At 37.9% G+C, this 22,189-nt stretch overlaps 1 protein-coding gene across 1 annotated transcript in view; it reads left to right on the top strand.

Annotated features, from left to right (window-relative positions):
* Nucleotides 1–20,908, top strand: part of FOXO1 (forkhead box O1) — a 48,257-nt gene extending 27,349 nt beyond the window's left edge. The window contains exons 2-3 of the mRNA XM_026668589.2: nucleotides 15,152–16,504; nucleotides 17,924–20,908. Of these exons, the coding sequence (XP_026524374.2) occupies nucleotides 15,152–16,495 (1,344 nt within the window). The 3' untranslated portion in view covers nucleotides 16,496–16,504; nucleotides 17,924–20,908. The remainder of the gene's footprint in view (nucleotides 1–15,151; nucleotides 16,505–17,923) is intronic.
* The last annotated feature ends 1,281 nt before the right edge of the window (nucleotides 20,909–22,189 follow it).

The following is a 22,189-nucleotide window of genomic DNA, read 5'->3' on the forward strand; positions in this document are numbered from 1 at the left end:
TTGAGACAGATACTATTGTCTTCTTCTTACAGTTTAAATTATATTTCCATCCCTAGCACACACTTTTAGAAGACCCACCAGTGATGGGGAAGGAAATAGGAAAACTTGTATAACTAAATGGGCTAAGAGAAGGTATTTATTTTTAATATACTGTAGGCAGCTGTGTCATACTGTGCAACTAATTATCAGTGAAAGCGACAGTCTCATCTGGTTCATGCAGGTTCTTGCAAGAACCTCAAAATGGTTGTTGTGACTCTTCCTTTTGCTTTTATTTTTACTCAGCTGTAACTAACAAATGGCTGAATTTTGTGTGGTGAGCATTCTAGATATTTCATCTTGACATAAAATTAGTTATCATAGTAAAAACTTTGAACCTATTACATAGCTGATAACCCAGAAGTATTCTTATATAGAATAGTCCTTGGCTTAAGACTACAATAGGGACCAGAATGGCCATCACTAAGTGATGTGGTTGCAGAGCACAATGTAATGTGACAGTATCACATAGCGACGGCAATCCTGGTTGTTGTTGTAACTCCAGACACAGCCGGAAGTGGAGGGAATCCCAGGTAAAGTATGCAGGGGTGCCTCAGTATGTGTGCGTGTGTGGGGGGCAGTCCCTGGGAAGCCCAGTTCAGGCTGTGCATAAGTTGGGAGAGGGGCTGCTGTGGTGTGGCACAAGGTCAGGAAGGCTGGGGAAAGGATGTGCTGGGGTTCAAGAGCTCCTTGGTGCACGCTGGCTGTGGGCTGCAAGAAGCCTCAGAGCAGTGTGAAGCTGTAGCCGCACTGGAAGCCTCAGGTGCCACAGCCTGGCCCAGCAGGGACTTTTTGGCATGCCCCAGGTCTGGGGTTGCCCCCAACTCTGTGGGTATTCCCCCTCAGTGTTCCCATCCTAGCTGTCCAGCATTCCAGCCACCCTGCATCCCACCCCCCTAGATGACCTTCTTGCTGTCTTCTTGTTCCTGTTTCTACTGCTGAGGCTTCCTCAGCTCTCATGAAAATGGGTGCACCATTTGGAGAATGGCAAGTTGCGCCATTCTCACAAAGCTTTGGAAAACCTCAGAAGCTTTCCAAAAGTTTTCTGAAGCGAGGGGTGGTGGGTCCTTGGTTCTCTCTGAGCTTGGTTGTTTTCTTGCAGACGTTTCATTACCCAAAGTAACATCATCAGTGCTAGATCATGAAACATCCAAATACCTCTCATGTCAACCCTGAGCTACAGATAAGAACAGGAAGCACAATTTGGAGAACGGCACTTGCGATTTGGGGAATGGAGCAAGCAGCCTCAGGGAGAAGGCTTGGGGTGGCTAGCAGGGGTGGGATTCAAATTTTTAAACAACCAGTTCTGTGGGCGTGGCTTGGGTGATGGGTGTGGCTTGGTGGTCATGTGACTGGGTGGACATGGCTTGGTGGTCATGTTATTGGTTGGGCGTGGCCAACTCAATATCACTCACCTTGAGGCACACATCTCTTTGCCTGGCCTTTCATGACTGTGGGGATGCTGCAACAGTTGTAAGTGTGAAAATGGTCATAAGTCACTTTTTTCAGTGCCATTGTAACTTTGAATGGTCACTCCACACAAGCAAAGTACCAGCAAAGGAAGGAAAAAACACCTCCAGAGAAGTTCCTGAGACAGGAAGTCTAGTCCTGCCAAGAATGTAATAAGGGTTAATGGAAAGGCAGTTTCTGTAAGCAACACCAGAATGTTTCCTTCCTGCCTTCCTTACAGGATTAGGCCAGTAATTTCTTCTAACAACCGGTTCTCCAAACTGCTTAGAATGTTAAGAACCGGTTCTAGCGAATAGGTGCAAACTGGTAGAATCCCACCCCTGGTGACTAGTAGATGCCTCACATAGGGTCAAGGTAGGCATGCCTGATCAGCAGGGGGAGGAAGATGGCGAAGGTCAGTTGAGCATTGCAGGGCCTCTGGAATGGGGGGGGGGGCTTTGTGGGGAGGTGGCTGCTGGCTGAGTCTGCTGAAGACCCTGGGCCTCTACTTCAGCCCCAGATCTCCCCCTTGATAAGTGCTGCTCTGCAGGGAAGCTAATATGGAATAATTGGGGGAATAGGGGGGGCAGGTGAGGGAAGTTGAAGCTTCTCTGTGATCATAAATGTGGGCAGGTTGCCAAGAGCCTGAATTTTGATCATGCGATCAATTGTCACTGCAATGTTTGATCAATAGTCATTCTGCAATGGCTAGGACTTAAGTCACTTTTTCAGCACCATCGTAATTTTGAATGGTCACTGACCAAATGATGTAAGTTGTAGGCTTGTTGTAAGCATTTTCTGATTACTTTGGCTTCAATTTACAGTGCCTGAAATCTTTATCCCACTGAAGGACCGTAAACAGATTGAAGTACTAATGAAAGCAATTGGGGATAGCAAGCATGAACCCTTGTTGGGTTACATGTTAAGGGAGAAAACGTAAGCTGCAGGCTGTAGAGAATAAGGAAGATGATCTTGACAGAGACATGCAAAAATTATTACCCAAATAAGGAGGGCTGGATTTTGTTTTTTAAATCCTGAGATACAATATTCAGAAGTGGCTTAGGCAGATGCCTCCCTAATTCAGTACAAGTGTACAGGTGACAGAGGGGTGGGGGGAATTTACAGCACAAACAGATTTGCCAGATTCTGATATTGTAACTGATCTCAATAAAATTAATTTTAACCTTCACGTAGAGTTGATTCTTCATCTGCTATACCTAATTGCGCTGACACAGAAGCACCAGTTTTAATCCAACACAGATCCCATTTTACACAGGTTTCAGACTCACAGTGACTTTAACCTGGATTAAATGAGATCCCATATAGTATTTGCTTTGAATTCAGCAATAGACGATCTGAAATATCTGAGCATTATAATGGTGTTGATTGTGTTTTTGCTACCCAAAATTTCTTCCCACAATATGCAATATGTTCAGATCTGTTGTTTTTACCACCATGTGAGTGAATAGGAGGAGAGATTCTTTTCTTTTTTCCTTTTACTTGTGGGGTAGCTAGACTAATGGATGACATCAGTTGTTGAGGATGTGGTAGCTTTTCCAATGACATTTAAGGATGAGGAGAAACAATTATTGCCTGTGTCGTTTAGAAAACATAAAGTTTCTTTTGGATATAATCTTATCAATCCAATTTTTTGCTCAGCTGTTCCTTATGACAGTACAGAGTCCATGAAAGGGAAAGAAAGAGAGGGAGGGATTGTATTATTATGTTGACTGTGATAACAATAACATGACAAAAAGCACTTCTACTAAAGTCCATATCTTAATTTGATAATTAGCAACTTCTGAGTCATTATTTCCATTCCAAATGGCCAATGTAAAAATCCATCACTCAGTGGTTGAATATGAAATTAGAGAACAGGGAGATTGATTCTTGACTTCAAGGCCATCAATAGTTACCAGATACTATGAATTTGTTGGTGATTTCCTCATGTGACCCAGTCACTGCAGAAGGCTGTAAGCCTGATAAAGATAGACAGAAAGAGGAGATGGACTTAGTTACAATGGTAATGAGTACGCTATTAGGAAAATCTGAAAATCCAGGTTAGGAATAGATTGTCTGTTAAAAAAAATCTATGCGGTCGTTAAGAATCAACATCAATTTGAGAGTACATAACCAACTAGTCAGTCAGTCAGCCAGCCAGCCAGCTGGCCAGCCAGCCAGCCAGCCAGCAAATATTGAATATTAAATACTAATATTACAAATATATCGGATATAAATGTTTCCATTCTTTTAACAAATTGGATTCGTATTTTCTGCAGTAAAACAGTATTACTCCCCAAGTAAATTTGTCTATCAGAACTATTTTGAGAATTTCAGATAAACCTTTTGGAGAAGGGGGTTGGAGGAAATTCGTGGTTAAAGAAATAGCATTAATATCCTAGATGAGTTGATTTTCAGTTAAAAATATTTGTGGGGTTATAAGAAGAATTTGCTCTATCTAAAAGCGTGGAATGGCAGAATACATAATTAAAATATTGCTTAATTACACAGTTTGGACTTGCACCAGCAGCATACAAAAATCTTACTGTAAATAGTTTTGGAAAATTTTAAACCCAACTTTTCTTAAATAGACCAATAAAGAAAATTTTGCAGATAGGTATCAATAATTTGCAATAACAGTGGAACAGGAATTGGAACATTCGATCTTAATTAATCAACAGAGTTGGCCTTTAAACAATGTTAATGTTAAACAATGTTATCGATGTACCTTTTGATCTAAAGCCATTTAATTCAAGAAAAACCTACTGTTTTTTTCAAGTGTATTAAATCTGTTGTATAAAAAACGTTATTTTCTTATATATGAACCATATTATGTCTACATATACTCATACATATATTTATTATGTCTTAGTTTTCTTTTTTTATGTGCATTATTAGAAATAAAATTACTTTAAAAAAAAAGTAAGGATATTTAGCATTGGTAGAAGCAAGGTTTTAATTCCTGTAGCTACAGTGTGACTATGAGAATGGAGTTACAATTATTTAAGTACTGTAAGTTTAAAACTTGAAACTGCACATGTCAGGGTATTTCCTTTCTTTGTTTCTTTGTTTTTAAGTCTGTGCTGGCAAATCTTTTGGGGCTATGTTCTCTGTTTCAGGGATTATAAAAAATAAATAAAATAAACCAGGGAGTGATAAAGAGAATAGAAAAGAGAAATATTTGTTGAGTGCTTCACAGTTGAAACTTTTTGGAAGGGGAGAATTCTGTAAGATAATTAAATTCAGAATGTAAAGGTACTTAAATGAACCACAAGGCAGTCTATTGATGAATTGTATTTCATCATCTATGCATCCTTGTGGAAAAAGAAACCCCTACGCAAATGTTGATTATTTCCTTTTTAACTGTTCAAATTGGTCTGGAAAAAAACTATGACAAGATTGACAGTAACTTGAAGAAAAACAAACATTCTGAAACAGAAAACACATTACATACTTAATATGTTTAAGTGTAAACAAATAAATACTAAGAATCTGTACAAACCTTTCTTTAAAAGGAGAAGTTACGCAGAAGTATTAAAAAGTAGAATTGTTCTGAGCAGCAGAATGAAGGTTGGAATATTGGACTGTTTTGCCAGCAGTGAAATAAATTCTTTGTGTAGAATAACACCATGGCCATGCAGTTAGAAACTACTTGCGCTAAACAGAACTTTATAGTCTGGGGCAGGTTGCTTTGATAAATCCCTCTGGGCCGTTTGCATGTCTTTTGATCTCAGTTGCTGCCTGCCTCATTCATAAACTTGAAGCTAGTGTTTGTGGCACTGCAGGAAACTTTCAAAGGCTGAGTTCCTTGGAGGCTGGGTGGAATACAAATGTAACAGGCTATTTGTCTTTCTCATTATATAGTGCGTATGGCATGTTTTTCCCCTTGGTGTTTGTAATACAGTACTGGAATTTCTGAGCAAAACTCATCCTGTCAGGGGAAGGGGAGACAAAGAGCGGGTGAAGGCAGTGTGAATGGATGCCTGGCCAGTTCTACTTCCATTGTCATTTCCAGCCTGTTTTGCCAATTCTTGAGTGCCTCCATTGAAAACAATGGAGGTTCTTGGCTTAGGGCCCTGTCATTCCTGTTTTATGATTCTGAAGTTGCAGGAAATACTAAATAGGAACAAAATATAAGCTAAAGAAGTTGGTGGCGTTTTATTGTCAGTTCAGAGGGATATGGCTTTAAACAGTGACCCTTCAAAAGTGTTTAGGTGGCCTGGGAGCACAATTAAATGACAGCTTTCATCACCGATTCTAACAGCTGTTTCCTTTGATATCTAAGTATCTGTAATTCTAATGAATGGCTCACTGTAGATATAAATATTAAAAATATAGGGGCCAGGCTTCAATGTTTATGATATGTACCGATAAAAGAAGTTTGATCCACAGTGAAAACCTATGTATGTATGTATATATTTAATTTATTTGCTGCCTATCTCGCCATAGGATTACTCCAGGCCAGGAGTGTCAAATCGTGGCCCATGGGCTGGATGCGTCACATACTGGCCACGCCTACCCCCAGTTAAACAAAAGGGGGAAAGTTGCAACGTGTCATGTGACAACAATGTGACGCTGTGAGTTTAACACCCTTGCTCTAGGTGGTTTACAACAATAAAAAGCAAGAAGTGGAAAAATAATAAACAAAACAGAAGTAAAATAACAGAACAATAAAATAAGCAATGAAAAAGAAAACAAAGAGAATTGATTTTTCCCTTCCTCTCCCAAAAATTACCTGTGAATAATCTGTAATTTCATATTGGCAAAAATAAGACACCACACATACGGGCAATGGTGCTTTATTTTATAGGTAATCTTAATTATTAATCATTAATTTAATCAATTTTCATGTATGTGTGTGTGTGTGTATTGTTTCCATTCATTCATTCATATTTATGATTCACAAGGGAAGTTACAAGTATGCATTTATTGGATAGGGAAATCTCCAGGACTGATTTTAATGCCTATTGGCAACTCTGGTTAACAAGATAGGAATTTTTTTTAAAAAAAATTATATTCCCTTTTCTATTTAATCTTCCTTTCTAATCACATAAGATGCTTGATGACTTTATGGACACGTCCATGTAGTTTTCTTAGAAGAACCTCGCTGAGATATATTTTGACTTTCTAATAATCTAGTTTACAGTATTTTGGTAGGTATACAGTATTCAGGAAGGAAACATCTTGAATTTAGGGATTGCTGTCTTTGGGGTTAAACAAAGTAGTTATTTCCCCAACTATGCTGGCTTTTCATTACTTTCCAGGAAATGAATTATGATTCTACCTTTGATTTATCAAATCCGTCATCTTGTCTATATTTGTCCTGGAGATTTCCCAATTCAAAGGGCTTTCCTGAGTCCACCTATAAGACAGATTGCATGGACAATCTGATCTGTATTTAAAGGAGAGCTGCTCATAATAGCAATAAATACAGGTAGTCCTTGAGTTACAACCATTCATTTAGTGACTGTTCAAAGTTGCAATGGCACTGAAAAAAAGTGACTTATGAGCGTTTTTCACACTTACTACCATTGCAGCACATGATCAAAATTCAGACGCTTTGCAAGTGGCATGTACTTATGACAGCTGCAGTGTCCCCGGGGTCATGGGATCACCTTTGGTGACCTTCTGAGAAGCAAAGTCAATGGGGAAAGCCAGATTCACTTAACAGCTATGTTATTAATTTAACAACCGTAGTGATTCACTTAACCACTGTGGCATGAAAGGTCGTAAAACAGGGCAAAATTCACTTAACAACTACCTTTGCTTAGCCACAGAAATTTTGGGTACAATTGTGGTCATACATCAAGGACTACCTATTTGAAAAGCATTGTAAAAATGTAGTAAAATACCAGGATCCAGAGGCTGAAATGCCATGAGGGCATGGATGTGAAAAATGCTCGTGACTGAGGCAATACAATTCAACTGAGTTTTCCACTGAAACCAGGAAAAAACCTGGCAGTTACACTTATATAGTTGACTAAGGGCTTTTTCCTCACATCTTTGAGTTGGGAAGAAAATCTGTCAATATGAAAATGGCTGCTTGTGCTGTTTTGTTTTATTGCACCTCAGCAGAAACTGCCCTCTCACCCAGAGTGTAACCTTGAGCAGTGATAGGTAGATTCCCAGCTCCCTTTCTCCTTACTGCCAGCCTGGCTCACTGGGTAGGAAAATAAACTACCAATAATTATTCATACGTGTTCTGGGATGGGTTTCAGGTTTGAGCTTTCATTTCTTATTATGTCACTATTTTTCTTACCTTATTCAAAAAGTTCTGGCTATCAGAATATTGTCCTCTCAAGTGTCTTCCAGAACTGCTCTGTTCCTTAGACCATGGGACAGAGGTGGTTATTCAGCAGGTTCTGACCAGTTCTGGAGAAACGGTAGCGGACATTTTGAGTACTTCGGAGAACCGGCAAATACCACCTTTGGCTGGAGATTTTACAGTATCCTTCCCCTGCCAGGCCCACCCAAGCCACGCCCACAGAACCGGTAGTAAAAAAAATTTGAATCCCACCACTGCCTTGGGACTTACATAGATGATCAGAATAGCACTTCCGACTCCTCTTTCTTGCTAATCAGAGGTTCAAGGATGGTAATAAAGGACTATAAAAGGCATGGTTCTTACCGTCAACATTAGTTTTTGAAGTCCCTGATCCCCCATCTTTGCTTGCTTTGCTCTCTCCTAATCCCACAGAGGACCAAACCAACTTGATAAATTATAGGATCTACTTGGAGGAAACTACTTGTGTCCTGGTTTGTGTCTTTATGGTAGGGGTTAGGTCACTGCCTCTGCCCAATGTTAGATCATGTGCCAATTGTGGCTGGAATGATTTTGTCTGACTCAGGTAGGCCTACCCAGTGAACAAGCATAGGCTGTTCAGCTGTTTCTTGAGGAACCCTAGTGCCAGCTGCCAAAATCAGCACAATATTGTCCACACAGGCCTGAGGTTTTCTTGAAGTCTCTCCCAGCCTTCCGATTGTGTCAGTACTTGGGATGGTGCAACCTACACAGTTGTCCCCTCCTAAATTCGGCAGTTTTTAGAAACTTTTAAGGGCAATACTTCTGAGATTTACTTTTGTTTCTCAAAACCTACGTCCTAGGTTTATTTTTATTTTGCTTACCAAATAAGGAAGACTGTATAGAGATTAATATTCTCATATCCACACCTCCCAAAAGAAGAGGAATTAGGTCACTCACGGGAGGTATCCTGTCTTTCCTGTAGCCAAAGCAAAAATGTCCAAGACCAGCAACCATATAGGAGGGGACGATGTCGCAGCTCATCTTCCTCGTCAATTGGAGCCAAGCAGATTGTTGAACCTGAACATGTCCCCCAAAGCTGCTTCTCTGTGTGCTTTAGAATGTCCACAGGAGAGGTTTTGTGTCATATTATGAGGTAAATCATTACTCTTCAGACTACAACATTTTATACCAATTTCGGCCTGGCTGTTCAGTGAGCTGGTGGTAACATAGAGACAACATGTCTTGTGAAGACATGCCCAGGAAATGGTATCAGTGGGGTGTCTTTATATTATGACAGGCAACATGAGAATGAGCTGAAAGTTTGTTAGCTTTGAAGGGGAAAGGCTATTTTGTTTTTGTGGCTTAGTATGTTATAAAAAATAGTGTGCTTGATTGTATATGGTATGGTGTATTCTATGGCACTCAGAAAATATGTTAATTGAATAATCAGGTAAAATATGTTATTTCAATGCAGTAAATGAGTTCTTTTAAGAACACTTATATGATTTGATTTTTTACTAAATAAGATTTTATGCCACTTCTTGCTACCTTAAGTTTAAATTTCTTCTTTTTAAATCTATGTTTGCTATTTTTAAAAATCAATTTTAAACTGTACATTTCATTTTCATTTAAAGTATGTATTCCCTAAGACCAAACCCAAAAAACAGAAGGTAAACAATACATTGAAACATACAGAGAATTAAATAAGCAGCTAAGGTTTTATTTCATTTTCATAGACACATAGACAAACACACTTTCTTAGATGCTTTGTAATTTCTGTGTAATCTCAATCCTGCTATAAATAGTGTGCACAATAGCTAATGAAACAGATGTTCAGTTCCCCAGAGATATAGTTCATAACTGATTTCAAAAAATATTATAGTGTTTTAAAGACATCACCTGAAATCTTGACACAGTGAATTATCATCTGAAAAAAAGCAGTATAACAGATCCTCTGAATTTTTTTTCTATGTATCAGAATGGAAAATGGTCACTAAATCCTGAAATACAGGATAAAATCAGAACATTTTACTACCATTAAATGTATATCAATATATCCATGATTTTTTGGCTAAATAATTTTGATAAGCCTCTAACTCAGGGCTGTCGCACTCACAGCCTGTGGGCTGGATATGTCACATGCTGGCCACACCCATGCCTGGTTTTAGTGAAGGGGAAAAAAAGTTGTGATATATAATGTGACATTGCCATGACGGCACGAGTTTGACACCCCTGCTCTAACTAAATCCATCAATATGAGGAACTCTTCAAAACTAACATTTACATAAGCTTCCCCATAGTTTGATGATGCATATAATTTTAGAACATTCTTGATAAAAGAGCCATGTCTTAAAGGTGATGGGCTAATTTGGTTATATTGTTATTGTAAGTGATTGGATTCAAGCTTGTTTATTTTAAAATGCCTCAAAAAGATTTTAAATGGAGTATAAAAGATTTAACAAGTAAGTCATATTATAATACCATTATAAAAAAAGCTACTACATTCACGCCTAAGCAGATCGTTCCTTACTTCTTTTTAATGGAATAGTAATGCCTTTCCCCATAGATGGTATTATTGCTAGAAATGGAGAAGATTTTCAGGTTTAACTGAAACTTTGAAATGACAATATATTATGGATGGACAAGCTATGGTCTAGGGTCATAGACAGTCCTAAACCACCAAAAAGTGTGACCTCCTAGAATCTTAGGAACTTGGTTTGCTTTTCCTGCTGGCCAACTAATCAGCATCATCAGCTGGCCGGCAGGAAATGGATCATTGGTTTCCTGCTGCTGTTAAGGCAGGAAGCCCAACAATCTGGTGTCCCAACCGCTTGCTGATTACTTATTCAAAAGATTGGTGAGGATCAGACCACTGTTTTCCGGTTGCTAGTAGTCATTGAAAATCAACAACCTGTAGAGGGACTTCACTGGGTCAGATTTATCTCTGTAGAGCTCTTGGCTTCCAAATTTCAGAGCATCTCCTCTTGTATGCATATTCCAGGTAACAGAAAGCAGATGCTAGCTTTGTTGTGGATGGACATAAGTGGGCTTCTGAATGAACAGTAGGTGGGAAATTAACGTATCTGATTTAGTGATCCGGGAACATTGATCAGGATGCAATGTGCTTCAAGTCCCACAAACATTTGGTAGCAAATTGCTAACAGCAAAACAATAAATATTACTCAAATGAACAGCAGTGGCACTTAGACTTATATACCGCTTCACAGTGTTTTACAGCCCCTCTCTGAGCAGTTTACAGAGTCAGCCTATTGCCCTCCCCAACAATATGGGTCCTCATTTTCCTGACCTCGGAAGGATGGAAGGCTGAGTCAGCCTTGAGCCGCTCAGGATTGAACCACTGCGCCACCACAGAGTAATACTTGAAAAAGATGGAAACAGTGAGAAGTCTTATCTCTCATTCCCTGATTCAGTTGCACTTGGTGACATTGGAACTGTACAAGGATTAGAGAGGCATTTTCCCATTCAGGAAAACAGTCACCTGAACAGTTCCTTCCATCATTTACATTCAGCACTTCCTAGCTGTAAGCTGTTCAGCTTCTTTTACAGGCAATGTTATAGCGTCCATAATTCCTGTAAAAAAACAAAAAACCTCTGCAACTTGATTTGCAAAATGAAGCCTTGAACTCAATTTAATCCTTCTGGTCCATTTCACAATCTCAATAAATGCCTGGATTCAAGCAAGTCATTGCTTTCTCTCTGGGGGCCAGGATAACTCGCCATGGCCAATTCGCCACGGGACAATTCAATGCTGTATTAATTGTTTCATTCAGCTACTTTTATTATTGATGGTTCCATTTTTGTCAAAATGATTGTGGCTCTTGTATTTCTGGATTGACTTTATTATTATTCACCACGGTTCTGTTGAAATTAATTTAACTTTTGTATTTGTTGAATTAGCTGCGGTGAGTTGGCCGCAGCTAGTTGGCTGTGACAAATTGTCCCATTATGTTCTCTCTGCTTCCATACACTGTTCTACAGTGTGACCTATAAGTGTTGGGAAAGAGACCATAATTCTGTTATGCCTTCATCACAGAATTCAACAGGGATTTATTGCAGAAAGTCTTGATGGCTAAGCAATTTTCCTTTATACCAAAAGCTTAGATCTGTCTTTCTGTGTATCACAAGCAGCCAAATACACATAGCACGAACTTGAAACATGCGCTAAAAAATAAATAAATTTCCCCTTTCTTTGTGCAGAGGGGCACAAGGGGAGTTTTATTACTCCCCCCTGTAAGTTGGGGGAGGGATACAGGTTGGTGGTAGTCTCGATTTTCCACTTGGTTGACTGGAAAGGACACTGATTTGCCTAAGTTATTTCCTGCGTATTCCTTGGTTTTTAAGCTGGCCAGGAGGAAAAAGGGTCACACAGATCATCTTCCAAACATAATTGGGGGGGGGGATCAGAGAATAGAAACATAGATGTATGAAAGTGGCAATAGAATAATTATGCCCAAATGCAGAAATGTTTCCAGAGTGAAGTTTGCAAAGTTAGAGAGAAACTTAGTGACTCCACTAAAGATTTATTATAGATGAAGTTGCAATCAATCCTGCCAAGAAATAGAGCAATAAAATTTGACACACTGAGTTGATGCATGTACTTTGAAGTGAAACTCCTGCTTAGTTTAGACAAAAAATGCCACCTTTCATTTTCACTGTCGCTCAAGTTCTTTCTAGGTTTGAGGGACAGACTCCAAATTCAGTCACTGCACTTGCTGGCCCTGTTGCCAAGTTCCAGTGTTTAAAATTGTACCATTATCAAGTCATGTCTATGTTTGGCAAAGATTTGTAGACACAACATCAATAACTACGCTAAATATTTTTGCATTACTTATTTCTCTTCCACACTTTTTTCCAAGTAGTAAATCATACTGTAGTTTCTTTAATTTCCCCCGGCTTGTGAAAAACAGGAATTTATGTAACAGGCGCTCTGCTGCAAACTTTTTCCTGTTTGGAACTTCTGTTGTTGTTGGCAAAATTTGGAGATGGCTTAGCTGCTCCAAAAGTGACCTTGAATGTCCTTCATATAAGAATACTAGATTGTAACTTTTTGATGACTAAGGAAGCCTCTGCAGTTTCTGCAAAATACTAAATGGTTCTTTTGTGGATGGAGTGAATAATTTGCACAGATAGGTCTGCACACAGAATTACATTTTCAGTATAAAACATACTTTCAGCTTTGGTAAGGTGAGATATATGATGGCCACAAAACATCTTTGGTTTCATTTTTTTTTTTTTTGGAATGTGTTAATGGATTTTAGTGTGAACAGTCCAGAGTGTTGTGGGTTTTTTTTAAAGTTTTCCAACCTCATGTTCATCTTACACTGAATTATCTCAAGTAGCTTCAAACATTCTTATCTGCTGATGTTGCCAGGGACAAGGTGTAGCACTATTATTCTGTCTGTCCCTATTTTCAGTAGGAAGTAGGAATATACTTTTGCTGAGTAGATGAGCAAAACTTGATGTTTCGAATTAGAAAGTGATAATCTCTGGATTTGACATTGGGTGAATGAAGCAAGTTTACAGAAGCCTTGGCTAGAAACATCATACAAGATAAAACAGACCCGTAGAACAGCGGTATATTTCTCCCATTCAGTTATGAAACGGAGGAAGGGTCCTACTTCACACCCGAAAAAGTATACGCAAAGGAGGAATGTAAAAGTTGACACCACAACACACTCCATTTCTCACTAGCTGCTTTAAACATTTTACCTGTCTGTCTAATTGCATTATCAAATGTGAACCAGACGAGGAAGGTGAAGTGCCAAGAAAGTGGGAAAAGGGGTCAGGTTTCTGTTCCCTTGACACAACAAACACACACACTCCAACACAAAACACCCACACCAATTTGATCCTTGTTTAAACTATATCTTATGCACACACACACACAAAAACCTTGCATCTTGCAAAAAGGGGGACTCATAGCAAAATATGAAATTTATAACCATATATTCCCCTAATATTTCTAATGGGCTTACCATACTTGTTCAAATGAAATCTGAATACTTTTATTTTGGTTTTATCTTATTATCTTATTCTAATCTTATATATATGTACATACACATACATTTTTTTTTTAAAAAGATAAAAACTAACACAAGCTAATATAAAGGAAAAGAGAAAAAGAGAGAGAGAAAAAGCAAAAAGTGCAAGAAAAGGAAAAAATAACAAAAGTTATAATGAAATGGCTTCCAAAATTCTTGACAGCATTTTTAACTACAAATATATTTTAACCTGTCATTTTAATTAGCAGGTGGTCCTTGAGTTATGACCATGGTGGAGCCTGTCCATAATGTTCATAAGACATAACTGTTGCATTTTATGACATTTTCTCAAGAGGTTGTTAAGTAACTGCCAGTTTTCGGCAAAAGCTTTGTAAATGCAGCTGGGTGCATTGTCCACCTGTTTCTATGATAGTTAAACCCGTTGCCATCATCTCTGGAAACTTAACAAGCTCGTTTGGGCAGTGTGAAAGCTATCTGTGCCTTTGCTGCCAACCCACCTGATTCCAGTTCCTTCTAAGGCATCTGCTAATAGAAAGACGTGCCCGGGAGTGCTGGGACAAGGGTTGTGTGATTTCCGCGGTCTTGGGTCCTTTCCCTGTTTCTCATAGGCCGGGAGATGGATGACTTGGTGGGAATGGACTGTTGGCTTTCCGCTCCCTTAGCAGAGGTAAAATAACTCTCTGTTCAGACCAATTAGCTGGTCAACTGGCAAGAGAAGGAATTGTAGTGGGTTTAACCCTTTTGAAGCCAAATGCCATCTGTACTGTTCTGTGTCCTTTGATTCCTCTAGGCAGCCTCTCTTCCTCCTCTTTTCTCTGTATTTGCATTAGTCTAGTCTGCTTCCTGAGAAGTTTGTCTTTGAGCTGACGGGATGGAATTATTGATGAATCCAAACTTTCCAGTCCCTCTTTGTGGGGTGGGAGGTAGGGGAACTGGCTTAGCAGATCCTGAATTTTTTTTTTCTTCAGCTATGCTCCCGTGAGGAGGGCTTTTTACATAGCATTTTGGCTAAATGTCTAGTGTCCAGAGACATTTGATAATCTATGGTGTTAATTTTCAGGTGGAGCAGGTATGGCTTCCTGCATGTGTGTAGTGCAGGATCCTGTTGATTCTAACAATGAAGAGTGTTATTATTTGGTGTGGCAGCCACTGTGATTTGTTGATCTTGATTCCCCCTCTTTGCATCCTACAAGTGTGATAGGTTTTGTTACTGACAGAAATACAATTGAAAGTGAGTGTGTGTGTGTGTGTGATGGGGGAGATACTATTTTATATTGATATTGTTCTATTTCTCACTTGATGGATTGGTGGTTTTTTTGGGTGGGGTGGGGAATCCAGAATATATTACTGTGGCAGAGGAATTCAATATCTTTCTTACGTTGTCTTTTTTTTTTTTTAGAACTCAATCCGTCACAACCTCTCTTTGCACAGCAAGTTCATTAGAGTACAGAATGAAGGAACGGGAAAAAGCTCTTGGTGGATGCTTAATCCAGAAGGAGGCAAAAGTGGCAAGTCACCCAGGAGGAGGGCTGCCTCCATGGACAACAGCAGCAAGTTTGCAAAAAGCCGAGGGAGGGCTGCAAAGAAAAAATCCGCTCTTCAAGCAGGTCAAGATGGAAATGGCGACAGTCCAGGAGCGCAGTTCCCGAAATGGCCTGCGAGCCCCAGCAATCATAGCAACGACGACTTTGATAATAACTGGAGTACTTTTCGACCTCGAGCCAGTTCAAATGCTAGTACTATTAGTGGAAGACTTTCCCCAATTCTGCCAGAACAAGATGACCTTGGGGAAGGGGACGTGCATTCCCTGGTCTATCCTCCATCAGCAACCAAAATGGCCTCAACCCTGCCGAGCCTTTCTGAAATGAGTAGTTCCGAAAATATGGAAAACCTACTGGATAATCTCAATCTTTTGTCTCCAAATACATCATTGGCTGGGTCTACCCAATCTCCACCTACTACCATGATGCAACAATCCACTGGTTATTCATATACATCGTCCAGTACAAATATAGGTTCCGCCAATGCAGACTACAGGAAGTACAGTTATGCTCAGCCTAGCATCAATTCTTTGTCCCAGATGCCTATGCCGACAATTCAGGACAATAAATCGAGCTATGGGACTCTGAACCAATATAATTGCCCAGGACTTCTTAAGGAGTTGCTTACTTCTGATTCACCGCCACATAATGACGTCTTAGCCTCAGTAGATACTCATGTTTCCCAGCCTAATAGCCGAGTGCTGGGACAAAATATACTAATGGTCTCTAACTCTGCAATATCACCATATGGCAACCAGCAGTCCCACAACAAAATCATTGCCCCCAGTGCTCACTCTCATCAAGGACACGTCCAACCCACAGCAGTTATAAACAGCCATACCTTGTCTCTCACCCTTAGCGCTGTGTCTCACGCTTCAAATGTGACGCATTCAACCTCAGCAAAAAACTCAGTCCAGGGGCTCATGAGCCACCCCATGCAAGTGAATAGCATAAGCCCCTTCACCACAGTGAACAGCTGTAATGGGTATGGAAGAGTGGGAATTGTTTCTTTCCATCAGGAGAAGCTGCCTAGTGACTTAGATGACATGTTCATTGAACGATTGGACTGCGATATGGAATCAATAATCCGTAATGATCTGATGGATGGGGAAACGTTAGATTTTAACTTTGACAGTGTGTTACCTAACCAAAGTTTGCCACACGGTGTTAAAACAACAACACATAGCTGGGTATCAGGATAAGACTGGAAGGTTAGTTCTCTTTTTATTATTTTATGACTATGTTGGCAATACATTCATTATCTTAAAACCTTAAAGCAATAGTATAAGGGCAAAATTGAGCTTGGGGTAGACTGTTCCATTAGAATGAAAAGCTGCATATAAATTATCTTATTTTCATGAAGTTGTCATGTACAGAACTGCTCCAAGAGTGTTAAAGGAACTCCTGCCCTAGAAGGAAATTAGACAAAGAGAGAAGGCACAGTAGATATTACATGTAAAATATCATTAGCAAATGCAATTATATAATTTGCTTATATGATCAAAACATATTCTAGATCAGAAAGTTTATAAACACATGCTTTGCCTTGTTGATGAAAGATGATTTATAAATACATAGAGATAGTTCTTGACTTACAATCTTACTGAACATTCGAAGTTACAACAACAACAACAACATTTTTCACACTTACAACCATGGCAGCATCCCTGTGGTCACATGATCAAAATTGGGACGCTTGGCAAGTGACTCATATTTATGTCCCAGGGTCATGTCATCACTTTTTGTGACCTTCTGACAAGCAAAGTCAATGGGGAAGTTAGATTCACTTTACATTTCTGTTACTAATTTAACAACAGCAGTGATATACATAACAACGGTGACAAGAAAGGTTGAAAGATGGAGCAAAACTCACTTAACAACTGTCTCACTTAGCAATAGAAATTTTGGGCTCAATTGTGGTCGTAAGGACTACCTGTACTTTAAAAATCAATACAGAAGCTATAAAAAAGCTATCTTGTGAGATATGAGACATGTTATTTTTCTAGAAGCAGGAAACTTAAATTCTAATAATAAATAAAATGTTATGATAAAAGTTTAGTAACGTAGAATAACTTTAGGTGCAATTTGGCCAATAAATAATCAGTGGAAAGGGCAACAAGAAAATGGAAGAGAAAGGAATTCTTATTTTACCGTTAATCTAGGCATTTTAATGACTTCATTTTGAAATTACCATCATGTTGTTCATTCTCAGTTTTCTAAAGATTAATGGTTTTGGTTTCTTGCATATTTGCTTTTGTTTGGTTATATGATGAAAGGATGGGGTGGAGTTACATTTTGAAAGTATCTTAGATGATGAATCGCACTATGTGATCTTAAGGTGTCACAGAAGGGCAGCTCATCAAAAGGCAACAAGAGACATGAAAGAGCAGCTACCATGTGAAGTCAAATATAGCATTATCTTTTACTTATTTTGAGTAAAGCCACAGGAGAATCACCACCACAAGTTTTTAAGGCATGAATACCTCAATATCCTCCCTGGCAGACTTATGTCAAAATAGCACAGTTTGCCGGATGCCTGATGAAAAAGCCATAAAAATGCATTTTTATGTAGGGATCTGATCAATGAAGAGTGCCTTTTATCATTGTATGTTTTCTTTCTATTATCCTAGGTTACAGCTTAAAGTGCTTTAGACATCTCTGACTACAAGAACTGCATATGCATAAAGAAGTCCAAAGACGTTCTTCATCTTCTTTGCATTTTCTTGTATAATTTTTTTCTCTTGTCAGTCTTGGCTGCTGATCTCTTTCTCTCTCTCTTTTTTTTTTGTACAAATATTTGCTGCCAGATACTTGCAGGTTATTCGCTGCTGAAAGTAAGGAATGTGCCATTGGAAGTGTCTTTATTTGGAAGTGCCAAACTTATTATTATGTAATAGAAAAGCAGAAGATACCTGACTGTATGCTGCAGCTTTCCCCGAATAGATGGCTTCCAGATGTATTACATTTCAAATCCCATAATCCCTGCTGACATGGCCGCAGTATGGGCAAAGTGGTGTATAGAATAAGCTGTAGAAGTAATCTTAATTTCTATAAGAACATATTAGATTTATTAAAATCATGGAACATGGTTGAACAGCTTGATTAATTTTCTTTTGGTGAGTTAAAGTTGCTGTAAATTTCATATGTGACAAACCATTGAATATAACCCAACCAAAGTTTTGGTATTCAGATTTCTACATTAGAGAGTATATTGAGAAGCTTTGTATGCATATGGAGTAGATTTATTTTAGAGCTCATTTCCAGACTGATTAATTTTATTAATAAAATGTAAAATTTGTAATACATCTATAACTATTTTCTTACATTTGCTGTTTTACAAGCTTCTTAAAAATATGCAGAATCCAATACTTTAAAGACATTCAGCATATTTTATGCACAGTATTTTAACAATATAAGAGGAGAGAATTTTTATTAGCATTCTGTAAGATTTATAAGAGAAGGTTTTTACATATAAAATTTCTGGTTTTTATCTGGCATGAGGATGATCTGTATTCTTAGTATATATTGACAGTTCAAGTCTTAAATGTTGTTAAATACTTTGTACATACAGATCATATTTGTATTTATTTTATGAAGTTTTATAAAGATTGTTAGGCATTTGTGTTAATATTTTCATTAATAATCCATTTTAATTTACCTTTTTTAATTGCATGGTCCCTCATTTCTTTTTTATTACTGCCTCCTATTTTGATTTGAAGAGATCATACAGCTAGAAACTGGTTTACGATAATTATGATGTAATAATCTATTTTGTAGAAATAAATCTTGATCATCATAATGTAACAATAGTTTTGGTGGGGTTTACCGACCATTGCCTTCAACATCTTACAATGATCAAGGAAAGTTCCAATAGTTTACTCTTAGATCGATAAGAGCAGGCTTGCAATATATAAATAAATATAAATATCATTGAAATTGTGAGCTATATCTTATGTCTCTTTGATATAGTAGCTGTGTTGTGCATCTTTCTTTTATATGATATTGAATCTCGCCCCTCCCAAATCTTAAGCAAAGAAAATATTTATTCAAAAAAGTCTTCAAATCCTAGCAAATCAAATTTTTCAATTCTTTGAAGTAGATTTCAGGGGTGCCTGAGGAAAAGGCAAGGAGACTGGCCCCTCAAAATTGCCAAATCACTTTGTTTCTATGTTTTGGAGAGTGAGGTCATGAGGAATAGCCAGGGAGGATTTAGTGGACATTAGGTGAGATACAGCCCCTGAGGGACATTTAAGCTTTAACCCTCCTCCAGCGATTTACTATATCATGTGGTTCAACTGCACATGCCTCACGGAAGACACATGCAAGGTATTCTTTGAAGACCTTATATTCATATGATACCACATGGTGTACAGCTGCAGCAAGCATATATTTTAACTACCAGCAGAACACCCCTAAGAGATAAATGGTTCCATGAGCATTTTATAACCTAAGAATGTTTTAAAAATGCTGGCAAAGAATCCTGGGAAAGACTGTTAAATATTCTCGTGTCTCTGTGTATGTTTCAATTCAGTATGAATATTAGTCGAATACTGTTTGCCCAGATAAGGAACACCTCTGCTCATTTTAAATAACTGACAATTAGCATTACCTGGACCCAATGCTCAGTAATGCTATTATAGGGCAGGAGGACAGGGAAATTTAAAATATAATGGAGTGTGGTATTATAAAAATTAATGTGAAGATTGATCATACATGTTTTTGCATATATCTTTATATTCTGTAATTTTAAATAATCGCATATGATGGCTTTGTGAATTGTGTCAGTTGCTTTTCCAAGCAGCCAGGCTATCTTCTCTGCCTCAGTCTGTAAAAGAAATATGTAATAGAACTGTTCCAATTTAATGTACTGTTTTCTAATTATGTATTAATAACTGCATTAATGAGATCTCTGCTTTGATAAAACTGACAAGTTCTATGAAATGATAAGCTAATGTTGTAATGTTGAATGGTGACAACTCAACAGAGCATCTGTAAAAAAAGAGATGATTATTCATATGGACCAGTTCCTTGAAAGTCTTACAGTGCAATTCTGCACATGCTTGCTGGGATGTAATTCTGACGATTCCGTGGGACTGATATCGTAGCAAGCATGCCTCAGGATTGCAATCTTAAGTTTGCACTCATTACAATGAATTAGATGTTGCTATGACTTTTAAACAATGTTAAGATCATAAGATGAAAAGTTCAATTATTAATTATAATTTATAATTAATGTTTTAGGAAAATGATTTTGTGTTTTATATGGTCTGAAATTAATGGGTATGGTTTAAGATAACAGAGAAAATGTAACTGCATTATAACTAGATCTTTTAAGAAAAGAACTATCCTCCATTTTGTGTTTCCCTTGTATCTCCCTCAACCAACATGTTGACATCCAAATTGTTACAGATCATTTTTGCTATTTGTAAAGAGAAGGCAATTTGATTGCTGAACACCTCGGACTACCTTTTGGATATTTGTGGAAAAGTGCCTGATGTTTTTCCAAACAGAAAGAAATCCTTTGTATAAACCCATATATGTATATGCATTATTTTAATGATCTTGTCCTTCATATGGCTATCTGTATGCTGATAAAGGATTCTGTTTATTTGTTATTGTTTGTTCTCATTCAGAAATGCAAAGGCATTTAAAATCTTTCTAATCTGTTTTTATAGTAATATCATGAGAAAAGGCTTTTTTAAAACAACTACTTGGGCATTTTTTATTGGAAAGAATATATTTTATAAATAAATAAATAAATACTATTTTCATTTTTAATATATGGGGACCTGAGATTGAGGGGGTATGATTTGCTTCAGAAAGTCATTGCTTGAGGCCCTATTTGCACCCAAATCCCCTGGCTGTGATTCCCAATTTTGCGTTCATTCAGTTATATATGGGATTATTTGTGTTCCTTCTCTGCTAATTTTCTCAACAAACACTTGTTTCAGGCTGTAACATTTACCACACACAACCAAAAGTCAGCAATAAAATGATGCCACTGTAGATTTTATTTTAACTGCTGTACCAACTTCTACAGCTGGAATCCTGGTCTATGTTAATTTGGTGTTCTTATTCCCAAACGTGTCACTACTGTAGCTGTGCTTGAAAAAAGAGAGAAGTTTGAGATGCCTAAATAGAGGTAGCAAGTTGCTCCCATAAACATTGAGTTAAGTTGACTTAAAATCTATTCACATTTCCTCTGATATATTCTGTAGCAGGACAGACTTCCTTTTTCTAAATTATTTTCCCCATGGCATTTAAGGAAATTGGGTTTAGTGCCATTATGCAGCAAGATATACTTAAACTGAGATTTCAGAAACCATTCTCCACTGCAATTAAAGGAAAAAATGATTATATGCTAATGAGGTTTTTAAAAACTGCTGAGAAAAGGCACTAACAGTAATTAGTGGAATGGGAAAGTACCACTTATTACTAATGAAAACACCTCATCTCCCAAAGCCAATGGCTAACATAGGACTTCTTTTAAAACTTCTGTATATATGTTTCTGCAGTATTCATATTATATTAGCAATCACCATGAAAAATAACCAGACACTGTTTTTGGCAGTTCATTTACCTCCCTTTCTGTTGGGGTGCATCAGTACTGCCCTTTCATTGTCACAAGAGATAACAGTATGGTTTAGCCACTATAATCTAGTATTTGCAATAGTATTTTATATTGCTGCCTCTGCTGTTGCAGAAAGTTGTGAGGTCTTCAGCATAGCTTCTACATTCAGTCTTAAGAAGAGAGAACTCTGCTAATAGAATTTGGGGATTACATGGACTATTTCTATTCTGGTTCCCAAGAGGTATAGATATAACTGAAGAAAGAGATTCAAACTTAACACTTGTTTTTGTTTGAATTCATCTTTAAATATAAACATTTTATAACA

The sequence above is a fragment of the Notechis scutatus genome, chromosome 1, assembly GCF_049901735.1.
Source record: "Notechis scutatus isolate UNSWTSFEM ecotype Mainland chromosome 1, rNotScu1.2, whole genome shotgun sequence".
Lineage (NCBI taxonomy): Eukaryota > Metazoa > Chordata > Lepidosauria > Squamata > Elapidae > Notechis > Notechis scutatus.